The 17,236-nt window shown below is 34.4% G+C and overlaps 1 protein-coding gene across 1 annotated transcript in view; it reads right to left on the bottom strand.

Moving 5' to 3' along the window:
• The window catches only part of Shisal2b (shisa like 2B), a 31,686-nt gene that overhangs the window by 11,729 nt on the left and 2,721 nt on the right, over positions 1 to 17,236 (bottom strand). Inside the window, exon 2 of the mRNA XM_076856116.1 lies at positions 15,379 to 15,536. Within this exon, the coding sequence (XP_076712231.1) occupies positions 15,379 to 15,536 (158 nt within the window). The remainder of the gene's footprint in view (positions 1 to 15,378; positions 15,537 to 17,236) is intronic.

Consider the following 17,236-nt stretch of genomic DNA (forward strand, 5'->3'; position numbering starts at 1 on the left):
TGTGACTGATGTGGCTAAGACCAACACCCTGGTCAGGCCTGGTGGAGACAAGAAGGCCTATGTCCCACTGCCTCCTGATGCTTTGAATCTTGCCAACAAAACTGGGATGATCTAAACAGAGTCCAGCTGGCTAATTCTAAATATCCACATTTCACTATTATTTTTTAAAAAGACACGAATTAAGATATTTATGGGATATTTTTTACTTGCTTAGCATTGTTTTTACTCTTTAGTATCATAGCAGGTAAGGATAAAGATTACAACATCTAAATTAGTGTCATACTATCTATGTAGCCTTTGTATCTTATTCTAGCATTTGTTTCAACAGCTAAATTTTTAATCTTTTGAAACTCCTGAAAGTCTGAAAAAAATGTAGTGTTTCTTAAATCAATTCCTTCATTTTTCCTAAGCTTTTTATATATACTTAAATTCATAATATTTCATCAGACTTCCAAGTGTTTTTTCCTACTTCGTCAAACCCAGGTTTTTGTCATCACTATTATTTAATGGGAAAAAACCTGAACATAACTTCCTAACCTTGTTAATTGGGGTTTCTCTTAAAGTTGTCTCCATTCTAACAGCTCTCATCTCCACTATGTATTTCTCTAACAACTGAAGGAATTTCTTGAACCATCTACTGCCCTGTGAGGTTTAAAGATTTTCAAAATACATTCCAGTATTATCAATTTTCCTTCATCTAGTTCTTATAAAGACTCTCATTCCCTAATCCCACTTCCTTATTTACTTGGCTACTGGATCCTTCCAGTATCAGGTACAAAGATAATTTCTTGTTTGACTTCTTAGGCCAAAGCAGTTCTCCCAGCAAAACCAATTTGCTATGTGAACAAGAAAATACTTCTTAAATAAACATTCAAACATTTTTAGTGTTCACTCTTCCTGTAGTTCATAAAAATACTAAAATGCTTTCAATGAATATCCCCCCCAGTAATTTAGAATAATTCAATATACAGAAAAACAACTTCAATGAATGGAGCTGAGGTGATAACAGACTTCAGCCAATATCTCTTTGGGATAATTTTAAAAGAAAAAAAAAGGAAGGAAGCATCTCAGTGACCTCTGTTTTTCAGAGTTTTCCTTTTATAAACTAGAAATGAATTTCTTAACCAACAAAGTAGGGATAAAAGAAGCTGCCTCTTTTCTGTTACAAAGTTACAAAATGGATTTGATTTTAAATAAGAAATCTATAAAATCGCTGAACTCCTAAGGGATTTGTTGCACATAAAGAGTTCCTCTGATTTAATTCCTCCATTTCTTTAGTTGAGTGCAAATCGCTAAAATCCAGCATCTCAGTTCTTCCTTGGATTGTCACCTTCCTCTTTATGTAGCTTGATTTCTATTGCCATTCTTTTGTTTGTTTGTTTGTTTTGTTTTGTTTTTTGAGGGGCAGGGTCTGGTTATCATATGTAAATCTCAACCTTCTTTAATCCAATGCTTCCTAGACTGGCATTTAAATTAAAGACTTGGCAGTATGGAGATTCCTCAGAAAACTTGGAATGGAACCACCATTTGACCCAGTTATCCCGCTCCTCAATATATACACAAAGGACTTAAAATCAGCATACTACACTGATGTGACTACAGCAGTTCAATTCACAATAGCTAAGTTATGGAACCAACCTAGGTTGCCCTTCAACGGATGAATGGATAAAGAAGAGGGGGTATATATACATAACAGAATATTACTCAGCATGAAGAAGAATGAAATTATGGCATTAGCCAGCAAATGGATGGAACTGGTAATTATCATGCTAAGTGAAATAAGCCAATCCCCAAAAAACAAAGGCTGAATGTTCTCTCTGATATGTGAATATTGATGCACAGTAAGGGTAAGGGAGGGGAGAATAGAAGTTGAATTAGACAAAGGGCAATGAAGGGAAAGGAGGGGGAATGGGAATAGAAGACAGTAGAATGAATTGGACATAACTTTCCTATGTTCATATATGAATACACAACCAATGAAGCTCCATATCATGTACAACCACAAGATTGGCATCCTAATTAGAATAAGTTATATCCATGTATGTGTAATATGTCAAAATACACTCTACTGACAAGTATAACTAAAAAGAACAAATTTTAAACATTAATTAATTAATTAAAGCTTTGGCCTCTGTCAAAATTTAAATCCAGTTTGTCAGCCACAATCTTTCTACCTGTCTTCATCACAGCTAGACCAACATACTTTTTATGTTAAAAGTTAAACTTTGCATTTATTTTCAGAGCAACTCCTCAGAGATCTGTTTATCCTACCATTCTCCTTGTGAACTCTGCTCTTGACTGCTATCTCAAAATATTTTTAAAATCTTGGGACCTCTGTAGGTGTTTATCTCTTCATTCTCAGGCAAAACTATATTAAGCTTTTCTGCTTTGTCTGGCAGAGCCTCCTAAATTCTGGGTACCATGCTGAAATCTTATAGCAGCTACTAACCTAGCTGGTTCACTTCTACAAACAGGCAATCTCAAAACTGCTCCCTAAAAGGATTTCGGTTTGGGCTTTTGTAATAAAACAGTTTCCTTTGATTTTTTTTTTTTTTGAGAGAGAGAGAGAGAGAGAGAATTTTTTAATATTTACTTTTTAGTTTTCGATGGACACAACATCTTTATTTTATTTTTATGTGGTGCTGAGGATCGAAACCAGTGCCCCGCGCATGCCAGGCAAGCACACTACACTTGAGCCACATGCCCAGCCTGATTTTTTAAATTTATTTAATTAATTAATTTATTTTAATTAGGTATATATGACATCAAAATGCATATTGATTCATTTTGCAGTCCCACTCCAACTTCATCCATTTACCTGCAAATGCTGTGATTTTATTCTCTTTTAATGTGAGTAACATTCCATTGTGTATATATACCAGTTTCTTTATCCATTCATCTATTGAAGGGCATCTAAGTTGGTTCCACAGTTTAGCTATTGTGAATTGAGCTGCTATGAACATTGATGTAGCTACATTACTATAGTAAGCTGATTTTAAGTCCTTTGGGTATAGACTGAGGAGTGGGATAGCTGGATCAAATAGTGGTTCCATTCCAAGTTTTCTAAGGAATATCCATACTGCTTTCCAGATTGGTTGCTCTAATTTGCAGTCCCACCAGCAATGCCTTTTCCCCCACATCCTTGCTAAAACTTATTTTTCTCTGTATTCTTGATAACTGCCATTCTGACTGGTGTGAGATGAAATCTTAGAGTAGTTGTTTTTTTAAATTCTTATTTGTTATATATGACAGCAGAATGAAATTCAATTCATATTACCCAAATAGAGCACAATTTTTCACGTCTCTGATTGTACACAAAGTAGTGTCACACCATTCACATTTTCATACACGTACTTAGGTTAATGATGTCTGTCTCATTCCACCATCTTTCCCACCCTCATGCCTGTTCCTTCCCCTCCCACCCCTTTACCCTATCTAAAGTTCCTCTATTCCTTCCATACTCCTCCCCATCCCCATTATAAATCAGCCTTCTTATATCAGAGAAGACATTCGGCATTTTCTTTTTTGGGATTGGCTTACTTCACTTAGCATTATATTCTCCAACTCTATCCATTTACCTGCAAATGCCATGATTTTATTCTCTTTTAATGCTGAGTAATATTCCATTGTGTATATATACCACATTTTCTTTATCCATTCATCTACTGAAGGGTATTTAGGTTGGTTCCACAATTTAGCTATTGTGAATTGTGCAGCTATAAACATTGATGTGGCTGTATCCCTGTAGTATGCTGATTTTAAGTCCTTTGGTTATAAGCCGAGGATTGGACAGCTGGGTCAAATGGTGGTTCCATTCCCAGTTTTCCAAGGAATCTCCATACTGCTTTCCAGATTGGCCGCACCATTTTGCAGTCCCACCAGCAATGTATGAGTGTGGCCTTTTCCCAACATCCTCACCAACACTTATTGTTGTTTGTATCCTTCATAGCTGCCATTCTGACTGGAGTGAGATGAAATCTTTGAGTAGTTTTGATTTGCATTTCTCTAATTGGTAGAGATGTTGAACATTTTCTTATATATTTGCTGATTGAATGTGTATCTTCTTCTGAGAAGTGCCTGTTCAGTTCCTTAGCCCATTTATTGGTTGGGTTGTTTGGGTGTTTTTTTTTTTTTTTTTTTTTTTTGTCTTAAATTTTTTGAGTTGTTCATATATCCTGGAGATTACTGCTCTATCAGATGTACATGTGGCAAAAAATTTGCTCCCAAAATGTAGGCTCTCTCTTCAACTCATTGATTGTTTCTTTTGCTAAGAAGAAGCTTTTTAGTTTGAGTCCATCCCTTTTATTAATTCTTGATTTTTATTTCTTGCAATTTAGGAGTCCTATTAAGGAATTTGGGGCCTAATCCAACGTAATGAAGATTTGGCCTACTTTTTCCTCTATTAGGTGCAGGGTCTCTGGTCTAATTCCTAGGTCCTTGATCCAATTTGAGTTGAGTTTTGTGCAAGGTGAGAGATTGGAGTTTATTTTCATTTTGTTGCATATGGATCTTCAGTTCTCCAAGCAGCATTTGTTGAAGAGGCTATCTCTTTTCCAAAGTATGTTTTTGGCATCTTTGTCTAGTATAAGATAATAATATTTATGTGGGTTTGTCTCTGTGTCTCCTATGCTGTATCATTGGTCAACAGGTGTATTTTGGTACCATTACCATGCTGTTTTTGTTACTATAGCTTTGTAGTATAGGTTAAGGTCTGGTATTGTGATGCTTCCTGCTTCACTCTTCTTGCTAAGGATTGCTTTGGCTATTCTGGGTCTCTTATTTTTCAAAATGAATTTCATGATTGCTTTTTCTATTTCTATAAGGAATTACATTGGGATTTCAATTGGAATCGCATTTAATCTGTATAGCACTTTGGGTAGTGTGGCCATTTTGACAATATTAATTTTGCTTATCCAAGAGCATGGGAGATCTTTCCATCTTCTAAGGTCTTATTCAATTTCTTTCTTTAGTATTCTGTAGTTTTCATTCTAGAGGTCTTTCACCTTTTTTGTTAAGTTAATTCCCAAGTATTTTATTTTATTAAGGCTATTGTGAATGGGGTAGTATTTCTAATTTTTCTTTCAGAGGATTCATCACTGATGTATAGAAATTCATTTGATTTACGGGTATTGATTATATATCCTGCTACTTTGCTGAATTTATTAATTAATTCTAGAAGTTTTCTTGTGGAGTTTTTGGATCTTCTAAGGATGGAATCATGTTATCAGCAAATAATGGTAGTTTGAGTTCTTCTTTTTCTATTTGTATCCTTTAATTTCTTTTGTCTGTCTAATTGCTCTGCCTAGTGTTTCAAGGACTATGTTGAATGGAAATGATGAAAGAGGGCATCCCTGTCTTGTTCCAGTTTTTAGAGGGAATGCTTCCAATTTTTATCTGTTTAGAATGATGCTGGTCTTGTGTTTAGCATAGATAGCTTTTACAATGTTAAGGTATGTTCCTACTATTCCTAGTTTTTCTAGTTTTTTTTAAACATGAATTTGTGATGTATTTTGTCAAATGTTTCTCTGCATCAATTGATATAATCATATGATCCTTATCTTTAAGTCTATTGATGTGATCAATTATATTTATTGATTTCTGTATGCTGAACCAAACTTTCATCCCTGGAATGAACCCCATTTGATCATGGTGCACTATTTTTCTAATATGTTTTTGTATGTGATTTGCCAGAATTTTATTGGGAATTTTTGCATCAATGTTCATCAGGGATAGTGGTCTGAAATTTTCTTTCCTTGATATGTCTCTGCCTGGTTTTGGTATCAGGATGATACTAGCTTCATTGAATGAGTTTGGAAGGGTTCCTTCCTTTTCTATTTCATGGAATAATTTGAGGAGAATTGGTATTAATTCTTCCTGCAGGTCTTGTAGAACTCAGCTGTGAATCCATCTGGTCCTGGCTTTTCTTGGTTGGTAGGCTTTTGATGGTACCTTCTATTTTCTTGCTTGAAATTTATCTGTTTAAATTGTGCATGAGGATTTATGGGATTGAATTGGAGTTAAAGTGAAGTGCATAAAACTTGCCATGTGGTCTATCGGTCTACTCATGTCTCCATTGTTCAGAACCCTGTCTTTCCCTTGATAAGTATGTTATTTCACATAAAGACAGCTTTAAAATCATCAGGAAAATTAGACTCTTAGACTTGCATATTTGCTCCACCCACTCATCAATGAGTAGAGACAGATCTATGCAGAATTTTTCCCCCTATTCTACTTTTTTCCCAGATTTGGTCATTTGTTTTTTCATTTTCTGCTTTGTTAAATTTTTCCAACCCTTGATATTAACATGGCTTACAAGAAAATTTAACAGATATTTTAAATTCTTTAAAATGAATATTTCACAGCATTTTTATATTTTGCTTTATGGTTCCAACAAGAGCTAGAACCAACTGACTGTATACCCTGAGAAGGCATTCAGCTCTCAAAATGCTAAAGGTAGCAGTAGCTCTGCTGCTACTTTCTAGGAACAAAATCAGTCATAGGAGTTCCAGGCTTGTTATTTTAAGTTGAAAGTTCCCTTTAGGGGGATATGGGTGGCTTTTTATGCCATTGAGTGCAAATTTTCCCATTTCCTATGAAAAATGCAATGGTTCTTTAAAAGTCTTGCTGAAACAAAAAGTGATATTACTAAATATTTTTCACAGTCTAATTAATAAGTGTTTTGAGTGGAAATTTGTTTTTCTTTTTTTCTTCCTTTTCTTTTCTTTTTCTCTTTTTTTTTTGTGGGGCGGGGGAGACTGTTAAGTCTATTTAAAAAAGTAGATTGCCAAGTTTACCTATAAATTAAGGATAAACTCATTAAAATATCACTTTTTAAAATTTGGCAATCTGACTAAAAGTTTATTTGGAAACTTGCACATTGTAAGAATAGCCAAGAACCTTTTTTAAAAAGGAAAATCATAATAGAAGAGAGGTGATGGTAGTCTTGCTTAACCACATATTAAACTACATAACAACAATAATTTTAAAGTATATTACTAGCTTAAGAATAAGCAGACCAATCAATTTAACAGAACAAAAAGCCTAAAAACAAACCATAGTATACATAAAAACTTAGTTTATGACAAATGACAATCTAAATTGTCACAAGAAAAATGGATTAGGCAATAAATATTTGAACAACTGGCACATTATTTGGAAAATAAAAGAAAGGCAGATATCTATCTATCTCACATTTTATACCAAAATGAAAGGACTATTAAAGATTTAAATGTGTAAAAAAGGCATAAATATTAAAAGAAATGTAGGTAAAAATATTTATCTCTTATAGTGAGGGGAGAGCTTTCAAATTACGAACCAAAATGAGAAACCACAATAAGAGAAACTTCTACCAATGAAAAATTGTCACTACAAAACTAAAAGGGAAACAATTATGAAAAACACTCATAATGTGGATGAAAAAGAGTAAACACTTTCATAGAAAAAAAAGGGTGAAAGATATGAGTAAAAATATACCACAAAATAAATGAAAAGATAAAAAATCCTAAATAAATTTAAAATAAAACAAAACACTATTCCTCAATGAAATTAATATATATCTTTTAAAATAATAATCCTCAGTATCACAGAGGACATATGCAAACAAGTAAGTATGAAATGATAATTTTCTGGAGGGTAGTTGCTAACCTGTATCCAAAGCCTTTAATATATTTGTGCTCTCCCTCAACCAGGAATTCTACTCCTGGGGATTTATGCTAAGACAATTCTTTAATGTCCACTGTATGTGTCATAGGGGAAAAAAGGGAAACTAGTTCAAAGTCAATAATTCAATAAAATACGTTACACTGAGACCTTGATTTCTAAATATCATTCCCAGCTAAAATGAACTAGGCTTCTTAGAGAAGCAGCAGATTCCATGACTGAAACAGGGAAAGTACAAAATGCCCTGGATTATCTTGTGATAAAAGTAAAAAAAAATGTTGGGCTCCTAAAATGATGAATAAATTTCAAAAGGACACAAGGTCCAACTTAATAGAGTTCCACTGATCAAATCTTAGATAATGCATGGATCAGAGTAAACAGTAATAGAAATTGAGTATTTTAGAATGAAAAATTTGTGAGTCCACACCAATATTAATGAATAAAGGTAATGCTGTGGCTCAAATGCATGTGTGCCTCCAAAATTCATATTTTGACACTTAACCCCTAAATTCTAGTATTAAGAGGTGTATTTGCCATGAGAGTTCCACCCTCCTAGATGTAATAGTGCCCCTTATAAAACAGCTTAGGGAACCAGGTAGCTCCTTTTCACTCTCCCACTCCTTCCCCTGCCGTGTGAACACACAGAACAGGCATCATCTTGGAAAGAGACGGCTGCCCTTGCCAGACACTGGATCTGGTGGCATCTTGATCCAAGACTTCCCAGCCTCAGGCCCTGTACAAATTAATTTCGTTTCTTTATAAATTACCCAGTCTAAAGTATTTTGTTATATTAGCAGAATTAGACTAAGATAGGCAAGAGAAGGAAAACTCTTCTTTGTAGTGAAATAACAACTAATAAACATAAAAGGAAAAATTAGATTAGAAAATCTCCATTTTAATCATCAATGACTGGGTGAAAGTTCAAAGAGAAACAGGATATTTTTATAGTCTCAGATTACCTTACCACAAATTACTTAGTAATCACAAAGAAAAAATAATAGTAACTTTACAATGGATTGACCCAGCAATTACAAACTCAATCAAAGTAATCCAAGTTAATATCACTGATAATGGGACAAACCAATATCATGTGTCCCCTGTGATGCCATTAGACTATGACTTCTGTGATGTTCCTGTCAAAAATGGATAATCTGTCTCTAATCATGAGAAAACATCAGATAAACATAAATTGAGCAATATTACATAAAACAGTTATTTTGTTTGTTTGTTTGTTTTTACTTCTCAAAAAAATGTCAAGATCAGGCTGGAGCTGGAGCTCAGTGGCAGAGTGCTTGCCTGGCATGCAGGACAAACTTGGTCCAATCCTGAGCACCACGTAAAAAATAACTAAATAAATAAACAAATAAAATAAAGGCATTCTGTTCATCTACAACTACAAAATAAAAAAAAAAATTTAAAGTCAAGATTGTGAGGCAAACAAAGCCTGAGGATTAAAGGAAACAAGAGAAATACAACTAATTTCAAGATGTAATTCTGGACTAGATCATAGATAAGAAAAAAATAGCTATTAAGGACATTGAAAAAATCTGAATATAAACTCCAAATTAGATAGTGTTACTGCACCAGTGTTGTATTTCCAGACTTAGATTAATGTACAGTGATTATGTAAGAGAAAATCTTTGTTCATAGTAAATACACACTGACATATGTATCATTAAAAAGGCACATAGTTCAGAAAATAGGGTAACTATGATGAAATAAATGAGACAAAATATAAACAATTAGAAAACCCAGGAAAAGATATATGTTGGTGCTCTATACTTCTCTTGAAACTTTCCTGGAAGTATAAAAATACTTTAAAATTTTAAAATCATGCTACATCATCAATGTAACAAAATGGATTAAAATGATGGCAAGTACATCCTGGGAACAAATTTTTACCCCTCACACATCAGATAGAGCTCTAATCTCTAGAGTATACAAAGAACTCAAAAAAGCTAAACACTCAAAAAACAAATAACCTAATCAACAAATGGGCCAAGGACCTGAACAGACACTTCTCAGAAGAGGATATACAATCAATTAACAAATATATAACAAAAATGCTCATCATCACTAGCAATCAGAGAAATACAAATTAAAACTTCTCTAAGATATCATCTCACTCCAGTAAGGGTGTCAGCCATGATGAAGACAAACAACAACAAGTGCTGGCGAGGATACGGGGGAAAGGTACACTCATACACTGCTGGTGGGACTGCAAATTGGTGCAGCCAATTTGGAAAGCAGTATAGAGATTCCTTGGAAAGCTGGGAATGGAACCACCATTGGTATTCCTCTTCTCGGATTATACCCAAAGGACCTAAAAACAGCATACTACAGGGACACAGCCTCATCAATGTTCATAGCAGCACAATTCATAATAGCTAGACTGTGGAGACAACCTAGATGCCCTTCAATGGATGAATGGATAAAAAAAAAAATGTGGCATATATACACAATGGAATATTATTCAGCACTAAAAAATAACAAGATCATGGCATTTGCAGGGAAATGGATGGCATTAGAGCAGATTATGCTAAGTGAAGTTAGCCAATCCCCCAAAAACAAATGCTGAATGTCTTCTCTGATATAAGGGGGGGTGACTCAAAATGAGGTGGGGAGGAAGAGCATGGAAAGAAGACTACCACTAAATAGGGAAGAGAGGTGGGAGGGAAAAGAGGGAGAAGGGGAATTGCATGGATGGTGGAAGGAGAGCCTCATCGTTATACAAAATACATGTATGGAAATGTGAGAAAAAAAAAGAATAGCGTTACCTTAGATTAGGTAGAGAGAAGTGATGGGAAAGGAGGTGAGGGGATGGGGGATAGGAAGGATAGTAGAATGAAACAGACATTATTATTACTGTGTGTATATATCTGACTGCATGACCAATGTGATTCTGCAACCTGTACACTCAGAAGAATGAGAAATTATTTCTCATCTGATTCAAATGTATGATATGTCAAGGTCATTGTACTGTCATGTGTAACTAATTAAAACAAATTTTAAAAATCGATTAAATAAAAAAATAAAATAAATTGATGGCAAGGTATTTATTGGCAAAAAAAGATGTCAATATTTTATAGTGGAAGAGAACATAAGAACCATTTTTCCCAGGTTGTTACATGCATCTATCTGTGCATAGATGCAAAGGGGGAAAAGTCCATGAAATTCAATTCACCACAGTGTTAATATCTCTCCTCTCTGTGCTGGGATCATGAATGACATTTATTTGTTTGTTTCAATGTATTTTCTAATTTTTCTACAATGAACATGAACTGAAAGAAAAGTTTTCTCAGGAAGCATGGGTATCTTCTAAGAAGAAGAAATTTAACAGATCATTCTAAGCCAATATTTGTCCTACTTTGATCACAGGCAGAATAAATGATTATGTGATCTTCCAGTTTACTTCTCAGTATTCCAAAAATAACTTATGTCTTTCTCCAAGACAATGCCTTGCTGCTAATTTGTTTAACCCATTTTCATTTATATCAGTTGCTTTTACAAACAAAACCATCAAATACAGACTTGAGGTGTTTATTATTCCCACATAACTGTATTATTTTGTGTGTGTGTGCCAAGCAACTCTAGTAAAATCTGGTCTTCTAATTTTTATTTTTTTAAAAAAACCTCTGCTTCTAAGGACACTTCTATTTGCTCCTTCTCCATCACCTCCACAATGCCAGGGTATCTGGATAATCAAAGCCAGGGGATAAATATGCTTTATCTTCCTGGAGCAATTTTACACAGACATGGGGAGGCAAAAGATGTCATTTTCACAGTAAAGCAACCATTATATTATGCAGTCAAATTGAAAATTTCCACAAATTTTAAAAACAAAATAGGAAACTTCAAATTTTAAGTGTATAAGGCTGGAAGCAGAGCTTTCCCCTCTAGAATTTCCACTCCTTAAGAGTTCTGGGGAGCTGAGTTCCTTTCTGATAAACCTTAAAGGATTCACCAAAGGAAAAGTTTGAAATCTAGGACATTTGCCCCTCTGTTTGCTTATCTATTAGCCATCAATTCTTCCACAGCCTAGGAAATGAGCCCTCACCTCCAGGACTGCAGGCTCACAAAAACGTCCTTTACAGAACCATCTTTTGCTCAGGAACTGAATGTCCTATACAGAACAATTCACAAGTCATGGTACTCAGTCAGTGGCATTTGAAATATATATAACCCAAAACACAAAAATAGGATAGTAGAATGAATCAGACATTATTACCCTATGTGCATATATGATTACACGACTGGTTTGATTTACATTATGTACAACTAAAAGATTGAGAAGTTGTACTCCATTTATGTACATGTCAAAATGCAGTCTATTTTCATGTATAGTTAATTAGAACAAATTTTTAAATGTTAAGAAGAAAATGGTTATAGGACACAATTTAAAAGCCCACCAATTGCTTAGCAAAAGGTGCTCTGGACAGAGTGAGCATTGAAAGTAGCCCAGTTGAAGTCTACAGTCCCTACCAGGGACAGACCTGATTCTTCCAGGTTCATTTAAAGCCTTAAACTGTATATACTAAAATTGAAATACAAGAGCTAGGCTGTGGCTCAGTGGCAGAGCACTTGTCTAGTATGCATGAGACACTGGGTTCCATTCTCAGTACCACACAAAAATAAACAAATAAAATAAAGGCATTCTGTCCATGTACAACTACAAAAAATTGTTTTTAAATGAAATACAAAAGGAAAAAGATACACTGAGGGGTATCTTTCTTACCCCGTATCTTAGACTTAAGATAAGATTAGACTAATTTAGACTTAGACTATTGTTATTTGTAGGAAAAGAAAAAGGCCAGCACCCTAAGTGAGTGTTAACATATGCAAAAGAGCACATTTCCATTTAAGCCATTTAAATTGCCCACAACAAAAAGAGTCTCAATTATAAAAATTAATCTAAAATAATGGGAGATTGACCTTTCGGAATAGATAGGTTTGAAGGAAAGAGCCCTAGTGGGTGAAACCAATTTTCCTGGGTGTAGTTTCCGTGCTTGATTTGCTATACAAATATTTTATTATGTTTTTAACCTTTAAGATACCTCTTAAATGCAGTAAGTCCCCTGACTTGTTTTCCCAATAGCTATAACAATGGCATCTTTAGCTAGGTGGGAGAATCACTAGAATGGAACATGCAATTTAATAAATTGTACAGCAATATTCAATTATCACTTCAAAGGGTCACTTCAAATATAAGCCATTTTCTCTCCCTATTCCAGTGGCATTTAGATGACTATTTTGTTTGGGGGTCTCTACTATGTCTGATTTGGTTAAAATCAACCCAGGGGACCAAATCCATCCCGTTTTAAACCAACAGGAAAGCAGATCATAAAATCCCTGCTTTACCAATAGCAATGACTCAGAAAAAGGTGTACTGAATTAATTTACTGGTTTGATACATATAATATATTTGAGAGGAGCAGAATGGGGATATTGCACTGCAAGAAAGCAGCCTTATCTAACTTCATAGGAAAAACATTGACACACTGCCTTAGCTAAGCAGACTATAAGAGCTGAATCAAAAAGCCAACATAAAACAAAATTTGGGAGCAGTCCTTGATGTAAATCAGAAAAAATAATCAATTTTTATTTAGCACAATGTATTGTGCAAAGGAGGTACTCAATGAATGTTGGGTGACTACAACAGTGACAATACTTTGTCAGTATTTCTCAAAATATGCTCCTTTGATCACCTCCACTAGAGATGCAGTGCTACTCCTTTTGTTTAATTCAAGAAATGTTTGTTAAGTATTCTGGGCACTAGGGATATAATAGTGGGAAGACAAGGCAAAAAACCCTACTTTCTTAGAAACCATTTTCTACTTGGTGTAGAGAAAAGCCAGACAATTGATCAGCAAAATATAAAGCGTGTTAGTGGTCAATGCTTATGAGAAAAATAAAGCACAAAGTGGGTATGAAATATGGTAGGGATGGGGTGACCAGGGAAGTACTCTTGGGAAGGGGACTTTAGAGTAAAGATGGTGAAAGTAGAAAGTCATATAGATAACTAAGGGCAGAGCATACTAAACAATGCTGATAGCACCTACAGAGTTTCTGAGTTCAGAATATCAAGGAATGACAAAGAGGTCAATGTGGCTTGGCAAAAGGAGATGAGAGAGACAAGGGTGCAGACCATGGAAGTCCTTGTAGGTCACAGTATAGAGTTTCATTTATGTACAGAAATGGGGAGGTTAGGGTTTTGAGCAGAAGAGTGGCATGGTCTGACTTAGGTTTTAACAGGCTTTCCTTGGCTTCTCTGTGGAGAGAAGAAAGCAGGTGAGCAAAGGCAGAAGCTGGAAGAGGAGCTACTTGTTTCAAAAAGGCAGAGTTTGAAATTTCTGTTTTTAACAAGGCCCCTAAGTGATTCTCAGGCACAGTAAAATTTAAGAACTGAGACTTTATCTAAGCAATTGAAAAAAACTTGATTTTACGATCCGATTATTTGAAAATCACCATCCATTGCATCACTGTGCCTGTAGAGAAACTAGGTATAAATCATCTGGACTAAATTCAGCTACCAACCTATCAATTTGGTTATGTAATCTCCAACCAGTGTTTCAGGAAGAGAACTCCATAAGAATCTTGGCCCTCTATTCTGTGACACAGGATACCTTCTGAGAGAGGAGACTCCTCTCCTTCCTCTACAGAGAAGATTAGAACTAAGGGAATCACTCAATGGTGATGTACTTTATAAGGTAAGGTATTCCTTAAGGGCAGGCATTCCATAAACAGGATAACTTTCAGTGTTCAGCTAAAAATCATATGAGCAGGGCCTTTCTCCATTTTTTTAAATAAAGATTTTCCTTTTCTTTTAAACAGAAGCAAGTAAGCACTGTGTGTCATTCTAAATATGTATATAGATTCAAACTTATGTTCTAATTTGTCATATTCTCTATGTATCCTAAATATATATATTTAGGATACATATCTATACTTTATATTCTAAATATATTCATGTCACAATAGAATTCATGACTAGTTCTTTTTAATGCACTAATAAACACTTATTTTCACAAAATTTTAACAATTCTTTCTGATTATCATAATGATAACAACTATGATTTGTACAGCACTTTATAGTTGAGAGACTAATGAGATGCTACTCCATAAACCATACATAAAAATTTCTTTCTACTTTATAGTCACATTATACTCACATATACACACCTTATAAATTAACTAGTTTGTAATATATTCAATAACAGAGAACTGAAATTGTGTTCTAATTTTGAAATTATTTTATATAACTATTTTTTATGGCTCCTCCAAATTTTGCACACAAGTAAATTCTTAACCACCCACAGACTAACCAATTTAAAGCAATACAACAGTGAGAATCAACTATCAGATATTTTGTTCTTCTAATAACTTGACTTCATTGGCTTCATCAAAAACCAAAATTTAAAAATTTCAAGAGGCTTTACCTTAATAACTGAAAAGGACATAAATCTGTTAAAGTGGATTTATTAGAACAACGATTTACTGTTCATGAGAACATTTATATCCTGCTGCTACTTTTCCTTGAGTACAATTTCCTTCAGGTATCTCATCATTAAGGTCTGATTCAGGGTAAATTTTACAAAGAAACATAATAAACTAGATTTTTAAAAAGGCATTCATTGTTAAGAGTATGATAGGTTACCTAGGCACAGTTAGCATTTTGGATAGAGCACAGGTAATTGATTACAATTAATGGATGCTGATTACCTTCTTGAGCGGAAGAAGCCTCTAGGTGATGAAGTTTAAGGCCAGTGTCTAATCTTTGAGGTTTTGTATACAGAAATAAATAGCAAAGGACACAGACGCTGACGACAAAGGCAAGTAAAACAAGGGCAGCAATCCCCAATCCAATCAGAGCACCAATGCTGAGGAAAACAGAAAAACCATGTCACACAGGCTGGTATGCACACAAACTATGGAGCAGGGTTAAGCAAGTTGGTTCACATTTTCCATCATTCATAACCAAATTATACCTTCACATAAACAGTAAATGACTGAAATCTGTACTTCACTTTTTTCTACCAACATGTTATTATTACATCTTCTCTACATGTTTTCAAGGCCCTTTTAAATGTATTTGTAAGTAGGGAAAACTGTGTGAATTCATGATACAGGTATAAGGTCACATGATCCCTAGATAACTTTAAAAATTCTCAAATAAGCATCTCCAATTACCATCTTTTAGAAAGAAATATCAGGCTAACCAATAAAAGATGAATAGAAAATATATTTGCTTCTGTGAAAGTCATAAAGTTTTATATTCTTAAATATAAAACATATATTTTATGTTTTACATTTAGGAACATTTTTATTTAATATTTAGGAACATAAAACTTTTCTTTTGGAAACATATTTGAGATACTGCTTATTGATATAAAAAACCATAATTGTTATAAAAGAGAAAAAGCTTTGAATGAAAGAAAAACAGTGTTCACAAACTGTTTATTCCATCTTCAGTCTGAATTTTTCCTGTCTAGAAGGGCCTAATACTATGCCCTCTAGCACCTAGAAAAAAAAAAAAGCTCTTGCACTTTTCTCCAAAAATGACATATATTCAATCATATTTTCTCTGCAGTAAATTTGCAATGATTCATTTTATGCAGTTACCCATAAAGCTAACCATTTCAAAAGTAATTTAGTCTTCATGAACCTGTGAACTTAGCTCTATTAAATTAAAATAGGAGCTTAAAAAAAGCATCATTTTGAATAACTCCATTCAAACATATGCTTCTGGAACCACATATGTGTGTGTGCATATCTATAATTGGATTTAAAAAATATTTTTAGTTATAGATGGACACAATACTTTTATTTTATTTATTTATTTTTATGTGGTGCTGAGGATTGAACCCAGGGTCCCACACATGCTAAGCAAGCACTCTACCACTGAGCCACAACCCCAGTCCCTACAAGAGCATATATTTCAGTTGACTTTTTCATAGTGCTGTAAACACTTATTAAGTGCTTAGCTTGTAGAACATATTCAAAAAATGAAAGTAGGTAATAACTGACTGATGATTGATCAATCTGTAGTAATATGGAACATACATCACTGAAAATTACAATTGTTTTCATTATCTTCTTGGCTTGCCTTAAGGCTTCTGCTGTCTCCCAGAGATTAGAGCCCTAACAAGCCTAACAAAAGGGAGGGAAGAGGGAATTTGATGAGAAATGCTAGAAGCATCATTGTTTGGGGATAAAGGAGAATAGTATTGAAGGAGAAGGGCTAAGAACACTCTTCTTACTCTTGATTGAGGAGATAAATCATCCTTGCAAATAAGAAATCACCTTCTGAGCTACAACATGGAGTCAGACTTCCAGAGATTCTTGTGCTTGATTTATTAATATTGGCCCAGTTTCAATAGCCCTGCACCTAAGTGAAGACTGGATAATTTTATGGCTGAGGAAGTATAGGGTTATATATTTAAACTTGGGGATTGCCCTCATTTGGTGCACTTTCCTCTAAATGGATAGATTCTCTTTGTGTGGCAGCTCTTCATATTTGCACCAAAGCTGACTTGTACATTCTAAGTGTCAGGGTGGGTTAGAATCTCTCTGCTCTATA

This window comes from Callospermophilus lateralis, chromosome 5 (genome assembly GCF_048772815.1).
Source record: "Callospermophilus lateralis isolate mCalLat2 chromosome 5, mCalLat2.hap1, whole genome shotgun sequence".
Lineage (NCBI taxonomy): Eukaryota > Metazoa > Chordata > Mammalia > Rodentia > Sciuridae > Callospermophilus > Callospermophilus lateralis.